Here is a 13,693-nt window from a genome sequence, read left to right as displayed (position 1 = left end):
GTGCAGAGTCCTGTGATCACAAAATTAAGTCAACTCCAGTCCCACTCTGACAGTAATGTACAGTAAGACACCATGGTGTTTTGCATTTTTGCCTCTTCCCCATCTGGCCCCCTTTCCACACTATATGCTCTAGCTCATGAGTCATCTTTTCATCTGTGTGGTACAGAAATCTGCTATTCCTGAAATGAAGCCACATGGGCAAGTTCCAAGTAGTTTTCAAAACTATTCTGTGTGGACTGATTTTATATCAGAGAAGGAATCTGTTTTTGTAGAAATGTCCAGTTCACACAGGCTGAAGGGCCTGCCTCTGGTGTCACTCACTCTACCAAGAACCCTTTTAACAGGGTTTGTATTTTCTCAGTTGTAATAGTGGTAAGTATATAATGACAGTGAAGAGATATTGCAGCCAAAACTTATTTGTTGAGGAAATGCTGGTCTGGCAGAGGCAGCCCAAGCATTGTTATTTTTCAGTACTCTTTGGGAAAGAAATACCACATTCAGAGGAGTTTGGGAGGGAAGCTACAAGCTGTAGAAAATCCAAGTTCAAAGTGTTAACAGCCTCTTTCTTGTCTGCATTTCATTTTTCTACATCTTTAAATGAGGGACTGAAATTAGATTATTTATAGGATTCTTCCTTAAATACTTAATTTTCCTTCTCAACAGAAATACTAATATGCTGTCAAAATAACTTTATGAAAATGTTCTTAATTTACATAATGGTTGACATGATAAAGGAAATCTGTCAAGGGGACTTGACCTTACACAGCTGTAGGGAGTGGCAAAGTTCTCTAAGGTTTCTAGTCTGATGCTGGAAGCTGAAGTGCACAGGACAGGCAGTCGCAAAGGATGCAGAGTTGGGAAGAACAAGTTGGAGTCCACCAGGACACATGAAAATCTGTGTCCGTTCTTGCCTGACCTCGATGGTGTAGGGGAGACCCTGCATCAGAGAAGGTGAAAGAAGAGCCAGTGCAAAGTGGAGCAGTCGCAGGCGCAGACGTGGATTCACATGGAGAAAGTGAGCCACCAGGGAAGTTATTCAGTACAATGTGTGTGAGGTACAGAATGACCACTGCTTTATTCTGGCCCTCCGTCTTGCACAAGAACTTGTGGCTCAGTCTAACTGGAAACCCACTCCAGTATTCTCGCCTGGAAAATCCCATGGACAGAGGAGCCTGGTGGGCTACAGTCCATGGGATTGCGAAGGGTCAGACATGATTTAGTGACAGACTTTCTAACTGGAAAGAGGTTTTGGAATCCTGGGAAATGTAGTTCAGTTTAGCCAAACTGATACATTACACAGCACACAGTGGCTGTCACAGGCTGGTGGGATTCCAGGTGACCTTTATGTTTTTATATGTTGTGTTCTCCACAATGAACATGTGTTACAGAGATAATCTGATAAAAAGAGCTATTCTCTTTGGGGGGAAAATATCTTCCTTTATTGAAAGGAATTATAAGAATTAAGAGATGACATTTTTACAGGTGAGCATCATAGCTTGTACCTGCAAGAAGGAAGTATAAAAAAGATGCCCATGTTGTAATTCCTCTTTTGCTGCTTAACAGTTGTCCACAGTGGCTCCAGGCCCTAAAAAAACTAAGACGAAGAATGAAATACTAAGGAAAAACAACTTACTGGGTACCTTCAGTGCAGAGAACTGACCTGCAAGTTACACGATCTTTCGCAGCCTAAGAGGTACCGTAGGTGATGTAACTGACAGAAACATCACAGTCTGGTTCTCAGGGATTCTCTCCCCTTGGACACCAGAATACCGTAGTGTATGGAAAATGTGTTGATAGGCCATCAACACACTGAGATTAAGGAGAATGTAGTAAGTACATTTTAATGCTTGTGTAGGATGCTAAGACTTAGACTCAGTGCTCCAGAGCTCTTAGATGTTACCTAGAACAATGAGTCTCAAACTGTTTTCCATACTTGGCACACACCTGCTCAGCCCTATTCCTGGGTTTATGCCACTAACATAAACATATTTTTATGTTAACAAAGGTAATATTATAGGATGTCCTTCAGTCTGCAGGAACTTAAAAGGCAAGCTTGGAAATTTAAACCAACAAAGTAGTAGTTGTAATCCCACCTGAGTGTCACTATGCTATGGTTAAAATATTGTGGTCCCGAAACCAGTATGCATGAAGAACGGTTCCCACCATGTCAGTGGGAAAGACAATATATAAGAACCAGTTCTAGGTATTATTTTAGTTCATCTTTTAAAAATTACTGTTTTATAACAACCAATACTGTATATTAGTATAGGAAGTGTGTAAAATTTATAAATACCCCATATAATAAACATACATGCTAAAACTTTTTTTTTTACCGATTGAGGTGCAAGATCAAAATTTTGAAACCATCAGCCTAAAGAAAGTGAAACTGTGTTCACTTAAATGCAAATTTTAGTACTCAAAGTTTTAGGAGATAAAAAGGACAAAGCTCAATGCTTTTTCTATTAATTTGTAAAATCCAAAATAAAAGCTACTGCAGTAGCTCATAATAAATGTAAAAAAGGAAAAGTTAACAAGCAGGTAGCACTGGAATGGAATGAAAACAGCATCTTGGATTACTGATGCAGCGACACTGAGCACCCATCCATGCACACCCATGCATGCAGGTGGCAGGCGTCACACAACCCCCTTCAGTTCAGGGGAGAAAGAATACAACAAAGAGGACAGCCGCTTGGCAGTGCGATATGGCCTTTAACACCCGGTCTCTTAAAGAAAGGCTAGTTTGACAGATGACCCTAGAGTACTTGGGAACTGAAAGTCACATATGAGATTAGAATCATTTGGTTACGCTGGAGGCACGACTCCAGCATGGAGCAGTCATGGGCACCTGGACACCACTGCACAGGGCACAAGCAGCCATCCTCTTCACTGACCGTGAATCTCTCGGGGCCACGTGGTTTCAGACCAGGCTATTTTCCAAGGGAATATACTAAACATTGTCTTAAGTCTATACAGTCCAGAGTCACAGTGAAACAAAGCCATAGGCAGTGGGAGGAAGCTACAGGGGCCTAGAATCAAAGGGGGTGTGAGGTTCTATAATCCTCTAAACCAATGACATTGGGAAGGACAGAAACTAGTCATAAATTTATGACTATATATATATACACACACATACTTTTTAAAAATCAACCACTGGAAACATGGGTAAAGCTTGTTTGAAGATTTTACACTAAGTGAAATTAAGCCAGTCACAAAAAGACAAATATTATTTGTCTTATGAGGAACACGAGTTAGTAGATACCTAGAGACAAAGTAGGATGGTGGCTTCCACAGGCTAGGGGAGGGGAAAGCAAGGATTACTATTTAATCAGGACAGAGGTGCAGCTGGGGAAGATGGGAAAGTTCAGCAGATGGATGGTGGTGAAGGCTGCATGACCACGTGAACGTACTTAATGCCACTGAACTATACACTTCAAAATGGTTAAAATGATACTTTTATGTCATGTATATTTTACCTCACACATTTTTTAATCACTGAAGAAGCCAATATGGAAAAGAACTGAATGTTAAACACAAAACCCTTTAAAAAAAGAAAAATCAAGAGGTAAGTACCTAGCTCCAAGCTCAAGGTCTAAACTGATGACAATCATTATGAGCCCTACTAAAGGACAGTCACACACAGTTTTTAAAACCGCTGTCACACAGCATGGCTCTCTTCCACGCGACGTCTTAACTCTTCCAGCTGTGCCAGTACTCAGGAAAGGTCTTTTTCCAGCTTTGCTCTGCTTTGTCATTCGTAATAGACAAATGAAAAGTCCCAGAAGCCTGTTCTGTTTGGAAAACTTTTCTTTTGTTCTAGGCTTCGGTGGTTAATGTGCTTGACAAATTTCAGAGTTTCCCTATCTCTGTAGACCAGTGCCAAAGAGTTGTTTTCTGGATTCACTGTTAGCAGCTGAAACAGGTAAATACAATGATATATCAGAACACAGATGATTCTCACCTCTTTTCTTAAACAGATGTTTCCATATCAAATACTCAAACTGGTGAATAGGGATCTTTTAAAAGATCCTTTATTAGAACTATTGCTCTGGCTGTTAAGACATATTCCAGCAAGCCCCATTCCAGTACATACCCAGAAAGGTTTTACCTAATGCACCTAAGTTTTCCTACCTTCAAAGATTCATGAAAATGTACCACCTGACTCTTCATTTACTTGGAATTTCTCAGCAGGGGGGGGGAGTAGAATGCCTAGGGATTATCCTTTAGCATCTTTACTGCATGCTGAGTACTTTCTACTAGAAATTAGAACCACTGCCAGACAGAACAACATGGATTTATCAGCTAAAGACACTGGCAGAAAGTCATAAAAGCTGGGTCTCTGAAGAATGAAAACATTTTTAAGAACTAAAAAGGATAGTTTGCTATCAGAAGCAACTTACCTCTTCATCTTCTCCTTTGGCAATGTAGGAGGTAAAGCCACCATACTCTGGCTCCCAGCCTTACAAAGGGCAAACAAACAGCATTCAGAAAGCTCTCACCGCAAGAGTTACATCATCTGTTTGAACCATTGGGTCCATGCTGCTTAACACTGGGGGATCTGGGAGTCGAGTCGTACCCAACTGTGACTTAGGAGCCTGAATTTTTCATTCAACCAACACTGAGTAAAAACCGAAAACTAAAATATAAAATATACCTGGAAGGACACTTACATAAAAGCTCTGGGGGGTTCCTTAGGAATTATTATTTGGTCCATCTCCTATACCTCAGTCACAAGTACAAACAGTACTCTGAGCTGGAAGACTGAAATTCATGACCCTTAAGACCCAACATAGAGCTCCTGTGATCTGAGATCATAACCAAGGCAGATAACTTCTGAATTGGTTCAGTTAGAGAGGGTCTCTCGGGAGCAACTTTCCCTCCTACCTTCACAGCCACAATAGAGCAGTAAGTCCAGGGCAAATTCAGTCTTGCTGTTGTCATGGATTAAAGTGTAGTGACCAGTCTTCCAATGCCTCAGTTCCCCCTGGCATGTGGGAACACTTGATTCTAAGAAAAACAGAACAGGAGGTCAGAAAAAAATTACCTTGATACCACTGCTAGATTGCAAAAGTGATAATTAGGAGCAGTAGAGCACTAAAGAGAAACCATGTCTATAATCCTTCAGCTGACCTGTGGCTCTATTATAATACTATATATAATACATCAGCCTTATAATGAAAAAAAGTTGACTTTATTTCTCTTCACCATGAATTTCAGATGGAGTATATACTTCAGTTGCCCCCCAACTCCATTTTTAAAAATAACGTAATTATTTAAGTAGAATTTTTTAGAGCAGTTTATAGAAAAATTAAATTTCCCAGAAAGTACAGTTCCCCTCTCCCTGTCACACACAAACCCTGCCCCTCCCTATCAGTTTCCTCTATTGTTACCATCCTGTCTTAGTGGGATGGTTACAACTGACCAGTATTGAGAGACTAGTATTAACTGATGTCCACAGTTTACATTAGGGTTCACTCTTGGTGGTGTACATTTTACTGGTTTAACGTCATGTGTCCATTCCATCTGTTTAAAAGATGATTAAACTTCCTTTGCTTTTAATAATTTCCTTCTACCTATTTGTCCAAGTTCAAGCAAGTTTTTCTTAGGGTGATACTGGTTCTCAGCAGAAAGAAACCACTCACCTTCTGCTTCCGCTCCTTTATGTTCTTGTGTTTTAGAGTAAGTTTAGGCAAAACCAATGGTATTTCTCCCTACCATTTGTACTACTGTTAGCCTAATAAAACTGTTAGCTGGCTGTACTTCCTGCCCAGAATGCTCTTCCCACAGATCTGTCTTGTCATTCAGACCTGAGCTTAGGATGACAGCTCATCCAGACTGCCCTGCATCCAAGAGGTAACCTGGTCATTCCTCTGCATGTAACCCTACTCAGATTTCTTGCACCGCAACTATCCTTATTTGACATCTTGTTGTTTGTGTATCATTTAATCTCTGGCCTCTCCCCTACTAGAATATATGGGCTCAGGGAGAGCTGAGACCTTGTCTGTCTGCTTCTCCCGAGTCCAGAAGCAGGGCCTAGCACATAGTAAGTGCTTAAGAAATACCTGTTGAATGAATAAACCACTGAATTGTGAATACCTAATGGTAAAATAAGGACAGAACATAACAGCAGCTCACCTTTCTTTGCTTCATCTTCCTCTGGGTCTGTCGGTCCACTGCTCTGTAGACTGCTGTCGCTGGTGGCCCCCTGACTGTTCTCTGGCTCAGAAGAGCTGTGACTAGTCCCTTCTTCAGTGTTCTCAGCAGCAGAGGCTCCATCTCGCTCCTTTTTGTCCTCAGGCTCATCTTCTGAAGGTGCCAGGAAGTGAAGCTTCAGGCCTGTGAAGTTGGAGAGCAGCAGGAACATCGCCTCGGAGCGGAACAGTGCCATGCAGTCCCTCAGGATGTCAGGAAGCTGGCTTTCCTCAGCCTTCTCGTAAAACCTGTAGGGCAGCAACGCAAGGTGCTCATCAAGGTGTGCATCACATTACATGGATGGAACATCACTCACGGGATGAGAGCTGACCATTAGCTTTGTACCTCTCTTTCCGAACCTTGGCATGGCTTACTCAATCCTAATTTGTTACATAGTGAGATTCTAGACTTCCCCGGTGGTTCACTGTCTAAGAATCCACCTTGCAGTGTAGGGGACACTGGTTCGATCCCTGGTCTGGGAAGATCCCACATGCTGTGGAGCAACTACTGAAGCCTGTATGCTCTAGAGCGCGTGCTCCACAACAAGAGAAACCACCGCAGTGAGACACCATCATGCCACAACTAGAAAGCAGCCCCTGCTCGGCACCACGAGAGAAAACTTGAGTGCAGCAACAAAGACCCAGCAAAGCCAACAAATAAATGTTTAAAAATCTGAGGTATAAAAGACATATAACACTTAAAAAAAAAACAGATTCTGTTAGGGTCTCCTACTGGATGTGCCTGAGAACAAAACATTAGGGCAAATGTCCTATAATTGGAGGTGAGCCTCACAGACAGACCAGGTAGATGCTAATGCAGAAGCAAATGTCTTAAACAAGTTCTACCTTTTGTTAGGGGGACCTCGGCTGCTCCATTCCACACGTCCTCTCTCCAAAGCCTCACACACCTCTGCAAATTTCTCAGGCTGGAGAATGAGAAAATGAAGCAGCATTTAGCAGAACTTTCTAGATCCCACACTGGTTGCTGCAGCTATAGCAGCTCTGCAGAATCATTCTGGCCCATTCCCAACAGGGCCAGGTGACCTTCTTCATCCCTTTCACATCAGATCCCCCAGTCCTAACAGGGTGAAGCCAGAGCAGCATGATTTAGCCAAGAGACCTGAGTGTCAATTTGGGCCACTACCTTATGTACCTGTTATGTCTTATGTCAAACTGCTAGACCTCTAGGATTCCTGCATTTATGAAACAAGGATCCTAATTCAGATTCTTTAATTCATGTGAGGAGAAAAACTGCATTAATATAGTTATAACTAATTAAATTAATATACTATACTTTATAACTGATACACTGTTATAATGAAAATGTCTATGTAATAATACAGATTCTTTAGGCCTCTGTTCATTCCCTTCATTTAATCAGCATTCTAAATTTAAAAAGTTCAGTACAGTACAAGAAACTAATTAATCTAAATAGTCTCCATAAGAGACTTTCGTAAGTACTTGTTTAAATGCAGTTTCCCAAGGAGTGCTCTACAAACAGTAATCCTATCAGTTGTGAAACAGGAAAGAGGATCCTAAAGCATGGTTTAGGTAAGTTGAATTAAACAGGATTTAAAAAGTTCATTTACTATAATACTTCTCAAATTCCTTAATATGCTATTATCTGCTATGTAATTCCAAGAGGCAGGATGTAGTGTGTCTCAACCTTTTTTTAATGGAGGGACAACTCTTCGGACTGTGATTCCACGCAACCCAGGGTTACCTGGGAAGCACCACACCTGTCTGCATGATCTCATTCAGCCCTCAGGACAGCTCTTTAGGATAGGCAAGGCAGGTACTATCCCAGTTTAACTGATGATGAAATACAAGCTGAGACCTTTAGATATTTGCTGAGGTCAGTAAAATCAGAGCCAAGACGTGAATATAGTCTTCTGACTTCTAACCTAGGTCTGTTTCCACTGTAAGCTGCCACCTTGTCATTCTCAAATATGTATTACTAATTTGGTAATTAGTAATCTTTCTATTATTTAAAAGTAATAGCACCAGTCATCAAAATGAATAGGGTGGGAACTACATACCACTCCCCCACAGTATGCAAGTGTGTGAGTGAGACAGAGTGTGTGTGTGTGATTAAGAGTGTAGAGAACTGGGGAATAAACACCCAAGAGACTCAGCCTACTAACAAGCAACTGGTACCAATGTTAGCTAGTATCATTTCACCATTTGAAAAGGATGATATAAAATTCTAACCAGGAACAAAACAAAAACTAAAAGCTCTCTAAGTGATGCCTGTTCACCACCCAAGAAGCAAGGCTATGTGCCAGACATGGTATTATCAGACAGGATTTGTTGGCCTACCTGAAGGAATTCTTTTAGGAGAATTTCAGAGCTTTCCTCAAATTCTTCTTGAATTTGAGCTTGGTATTCCATGTCAAGATAAGTAGGGTTGATCCAATCATACAAAATTTCATGCTGGAAAGGAGCAGCAGATGTGAAGGCTAAGTTAATAATTCCCTCTGCTTTTGTTCTGCCACCATGTCATACCAGTAAAATAAGACTCCATACTCCCAATTCAGGGGGCCTGGGTTCAATTCCTGGTCAGGGTACTAGATCCCACATGCTGCAATGAAGACCCAGTGCAGCCAAATAAATAGAGAAAAGCAAATGATACACCACAGCTTCTAAGATGAGAATCCCAGCAACAAGAATTTATCCTTACATCTTGCGGGATGTGAGGGCTCCGAGCTATGAGAGGCTCAAAGTAGGTGGGAGGCCTGGTCAGTGAAGGACCATGAAACCAGCCGCTGATGGACAAACGTGACTTTTCTTCAGACAAGACCTCAGACACCTGAGAGGACAAGACCAGCAGCACATCAACATAAAGACGAGGGGGGAAGATTACTAGCCACGGCTCACTAATTTCAGGACCCTTCATACTAGGTGTGGAAACCACCTGGCCGGGTAGTCCACCCCGAAGCTGCCACATTTAGACACTGGGAGACTGAAAAGCATGCTCCTTGACAGTCTATGTATTTGTGGCTTATAGTCTTTACCTGGTGAAAGGATACTGGAGACACTTCAAAGAAAACCAGGGTGTTCCACGAAGGGATAAGGGACTTGACAATCTGCTTCGGCTGAAAGTGTTCTGCGCCGGGAGAGAACACATCCATAAACGAGCTTCATCATCATTAACCGCTTCCAGGCTGCCTTGTTTCCACCTCGACAATTCGCAAATTTCTAAGGGTAGCTAGATGTCCCCTTCAGATCCCCAAATGCCACCCCCTTCCATCTGTTTCTCTTAACACAGTTCTGCTAGGCGACGTCTGTTCTTACTCCACCATGCATTACTGATGAAAGCTGGAAAAAGTTCTGAACGATTTCTGGAGTCAAGTTCTGGTGTCAGTCATTAAAAACAAACAAAAAAGGACCCTGACCTCCTGGCAGATGGACTGGTCCTGGAGATTCATAACCAAGGGCAGCTGTACATGTGCTCTACACTCCCATGGCCAGCATTCAGAACCAGGGTCTGACTGTTGCTCATCTTAAATCAACCCCAGTTTATCTCTGGAGGACCGATTATTTCAAGCACAACCCAGAGAGGTGGCTGTCAGGCATTCGATCCCCCTGTGGTTGTTAGGGTAACAGATGGCTTCCATCTCCTCTGACGAGAACAGACATTGCGTCTAAGAGCTCGGAAGTGTCTGCTGGTGTTGAAGTGCACGCCTCTGTCTTACCGTCAACGCTGAACAGGTCCAGGGTGCCCCCCAAGCTCGCATCCCAGGGAGGAACCAGGTAAAGAATGAAGGCGATCCGGCGCCCTTCCAGCTCATCATCATGACAGAGCAGGGCATCTGTAACAGACGAGCGCACACCATGATGTCCCCGCATGGGCAATGAACAGCCGCCTGCCTCTGTGCTTATCATCAGCCCATCCGCTAGTCCTCCGTAATGGCAGCTCCTCCAGCTCTACAGCACGATTTCCCCTCTTTCATAATTACAGAAATAAAACTGTCAGTGTAGAAAACTCTAAAAACACAGAACAACACACAGACTCAGGGATGGTCACCTCCAGTATCTTCCCAACATATATGTATTTGCCTTTTAAAAATAGTACCCTACAGTGGTTCTTTTGTCGACTTTTTTTTTAATTACATGGCAAATGTCTTTTCCATATCACTATAAATGTTTGTTATCTCTTCCAAGGCAAACCATGCAACATCACATTAATCTAAGTCTACAGGCCAACTACTAATGCTGAAGAAGCTGAACGATTCTATGAAGGCCTATAAGACCTTCTAGGACACATACATCCACACACAAAAGATGTCCTTCTCATCATAGGGGACTGGAATGCAAAAGTGGAAAGTAAAGAGGTATCTGGAGCAACAGGAAAGTTTGGCCTTGGAGGACAAAGTGAGGCAGGGCAAAAGCTAACAGTTTTGCCAAGAAAATACATGGTCATAGCAAAAACCCTCTTCCAACAACACAAGAGACAACTCTACACATGGACATCACCAGATGGTCAATACCGAAATCAGACTGATTATATTCTTTGCAGAGAAGATAGAGAAGTTCTATACAGTCAGGAAAAACAAGACCAGGAGCTGACTGTGGCTCAGATCATCAGCTCCTTACTGAAAAATTCAGGCTCAAATTGAAGAAAGTACGGAAAATCACTAGGCCATTCAGATATGACCAAAATCAAATCCCTTATGATTATACAACTCTCACATCCATATATGACTACTGGAAAAACCACAGTCTTGACTAGACGGACCTTTGTTGGCAAAGTAATGTCTCTGCTTGTTAACATGCTGTCTAGGTTGGTCATAACATTTCTTACAAGGAGTAAGAGTCTTTTAATTTCATGGCTGCAGTCACCATCTGCAGTGATTTTGGAGCCCAAAAAACTGAAGTCTGCCACTGTTTCCCCATCTATTTTCCATGAGGTGATGGGACTGGTTGCCATGATCTTAGTTTTCTGAATGTTGAGCTTTAAGCCAACTTTTTCATTCTCCTCTTTCACTTTCATCAAGAGGCTCTTTAGTTCTTCTTCACTTTCTACCATAAGGGTGGTGTCATCTGTATATCTGAGGTTACTGATATTTCTCCCAGCCATCTTGATTCCAGCTTGTGCTTCTTCCAGCCCAGCGTTTCTCACGATGTACTCTGCATATAAGTTAAATAAGCAGGGTGACAATATACAGCCTTGATGTACTCCTTTTCTTATCTGGAACCAGTCTGTTGTTCCATGTCCAATTCTAACTGTTGCTTCCTGACCTGCTTACAGATTTCTCAAGAGGCAGGTCAGGTGGTCTGGTATTCTGACCTCTTTCAGAATTTTTCAGTTTCTTGTGATCCACACAGTCAAAGGCTTTGGCATAGTCAATAAAGCAGAAATAGATGTTTTTCTGGAACTCTCTTGCATTTTCGATGATCCAGTGGATGTTGGCAATTTGACCTCTGGCTCCTCTGGACTGCAAGGAGATCCAACCAGTCCATCCTAAAGGAAATCAGTCCTGAATGTTCATTGGAAGGAATGATATTGAAGCTGAAACTCCAATACTTTGGCCGCCTGATTTGAAGAGCTGACTCATTTGAAAACACCCTGATGCTGGGAAAGATTGAAGGCAGGAGGAGAAGGGGACGACAGAGGATGAGATGGTTGGATAGCATCACCAACTCAATGGACATGAGTTTGAGTAAACTCTGGGAGTTGGTGTGGACAAGGTGGCCTGGCGTGCTGCAGTCCATGGGGTCACAAAGAGTCGGACATGTCTAAGTGAACTGAACTAATGATTATACGGTGGAAGTGACAAATTAGATTCAAGGCATTAGATCTGGTAGAGTGCTTGAAGAACTAAGGACAGAGGTGCTTAACACTGTATAGGAGTTGGTGACCAAAACCATCCCCCAAAAAAGGAAATGCAAGATGGCAAAGTGGCTGTCTGAGGAGGCCTTACTAAGAAAAGAAAAGAAGTAAAAGACAAAGGAGAAAGGGAAAGATATACCAAACTGAACGCAGAGATCTAGAGAACAGCAAGGAGAAATAAGAAAGACTTCTTAAGTGAACAATTCAAAGAAATAGAGGAAAGCAATAAAATGAGAAAGACTATTTCTTCAAGAAAATTGGAGATACCAAGGGAACATTTCATGTGAAGACGGACACAATAAAGGACAGAAATGGTATGGACCTAAGAGAAGCAGAAGACATTAAGAAGAGGTGGCAAGAATACACAGAAGAACTGTATAAAAATGGTCTTAATGACCCAGATAACCGTGATGGTGTGGTCACTCACCTAGAGCCAGTCACTGTAGAGTATGAAGTAATGTGGGCCTCAGGAAGTATTACTACAAAGCTAGTAGAGGTGATGGAATTTCAGCTGAGCTATTTCAAATCCTAAAAGATGACGCTGTTAAAGCATTGTGCTCAACATGCTAGTAAATTTGGAAAACTTTTCAGCAGTGGCCACAAGACTAGAAAAAGGTCAGTTTTCATTCCAATCCCAAAGAAAGGCAATGCCAAAGAATGTTCAGATAATCATATAACTGCACTCATTAAACATGCCAGCAAGATTATGCTCAAAATCCCAAACGGCTAACAAACACATGAAAAGATGCTCAACACTGCTCACTAGAGAAATGCAAACTGAAACTACAATGAGATATCACCTCACACCTGTCAGAATGGCCATCATCAAAAAGTCTACAAACAATAAATGCTGGAGAGGGTGTGGAGAAAAGGGAACCCTCTTGCACTGCTGGTGTGAATATAAAGCCACAGTGGAATATGGTATAGAGATTCCTTAAAAAAACTAGGAATAAAACCACCATAGGATCGAGCAATCCCACCCCTAGGCATATACCCTGAGGAAACCAAAACTGAAAGAGATGCATGTACCCCAAGGTTCATATCATGTGAAATGCCAGGCTGGATGAAGCACAAGCTGGAATCAAGATTGCTAGGAGAAATATCAATAACCTCAGACATGCAGCACTATTAACAACAGTTAGAACATGGAAGCAACCTAGATGTCCATAAACAGATGAATGGATAAAGAAGCTGGGGTACATATATACAGTGGAATATTACTCAGCCATAAAAAGGAACATATCTGAGTCATTTCTAATGAGGTGGATGAACCTAGAGCCTATTATACAGAGTGAAGTATGTCAGAAAGAGAAAGATAAATATCACATGGAATCTAGAAAGATGATACTGATGAATTTATTTGCAAGGCAGCAATGAAGAAATAGAGAACAGACTTATGGACATGGGGAGAGGGAAGGAGAGAGGGTGAGATGTATGGCAAAAGTAACATGGAAACTTGTACCGTATGTAAAATAGACAGCCAATGGGAATTTGCTGTATGTCTCAGGGAACTTAAACGGGCTCTGTATGAACCTAGAGGGGTGGGATGGGGAGGGCGTGGGAAGGAGGTTCAAGAGGGAAGGGGACATATGTATACCTATGGCTGATTCATGTTTATGTTTGACAGAAAACAACAAAATTTTGTAAAGCAATTATCCGTCAATTAAAAAAC

The 13,693-nt window shown here is 42.0% G+C and overlaps 1 protein-coding gene across 3 annotated transcripts in view; it reads right to left on the bottom strand.

Annotated features, from left to right (window-relative positions):
* Positions 1-1,815: 1,815 nt before the first annotated feature.
* Positions 1,816-13,693, bottom strand: part of OGFOD1 (2-oxoglutarate and iron dependent oxygenase domain containing 1) — a 32,369-nt gene continuing 20,491 nt past the window's right edge. For 2 of the 3 annotated variants that reach the window (XM_040254016.1, XM_040254018.1), the window contains 9 exons: positions 9,884-10,000; positions 9,203-9,294; positions 8,869-8,997; positions 8,508-8,621; positions 7,035-7,114; positions 6,133-6,437; positions 4,882-5,004; positions 4,398-4,456; positions 1,816-3,910 (listed from right to left, as the gene is read on the bottom strand). In XM_040254016.1, coding sequence (XP_040109950.1) covers positions 3,749-3,910; positions 4,398-4,456; positions 4,882-5,004; positions 6,133-6,437; positions 7,035-7,114; positions 8,508-8,621; positions 8,869-8,997; positions 9,203-9,294; positions 9,884-10,000 — 1,181 coding nt within the window. In that variant the 3' untranslated portion in view covers positions 1,816-3,748. Of the gene's footprint in view, positions 3,911-4,397; positions 4,593-4,881; positions 5,005-6,132; positions 6,438-7,034; positions 7,115-8,507; positions 8,622-8,868; positions 8,998-9,202; positions 9,295-9,883; positions 10,001-13,693 lie in introns of all 3 variants that reach the window. The other variant, XR_005723408.1, reaches the window with a different exon arrangement.

Source organism: Oryx dammah, unplaced genomic scaffold (genome assembly GCF_014754425.2).
Source record: "Oryx dammah isolate SB20612 unplaced genomic scaffold, SCBI_Odam_1.1 HiC_scaffold_13, whole genome shotgun sequence".
Classification (NCBI taxonomy): domain Eukaryota; kingdom Metazoa; phylum Chordata; class Mammalia; order Artiodactyla; family Bovidae; genus Oryx; species Oryx dammah.
The sequence above is the reverse complement of the archived record's forward strand: the minus strand, read 5'-3'. Positions and strand labels throughout refer to the sequence as shown.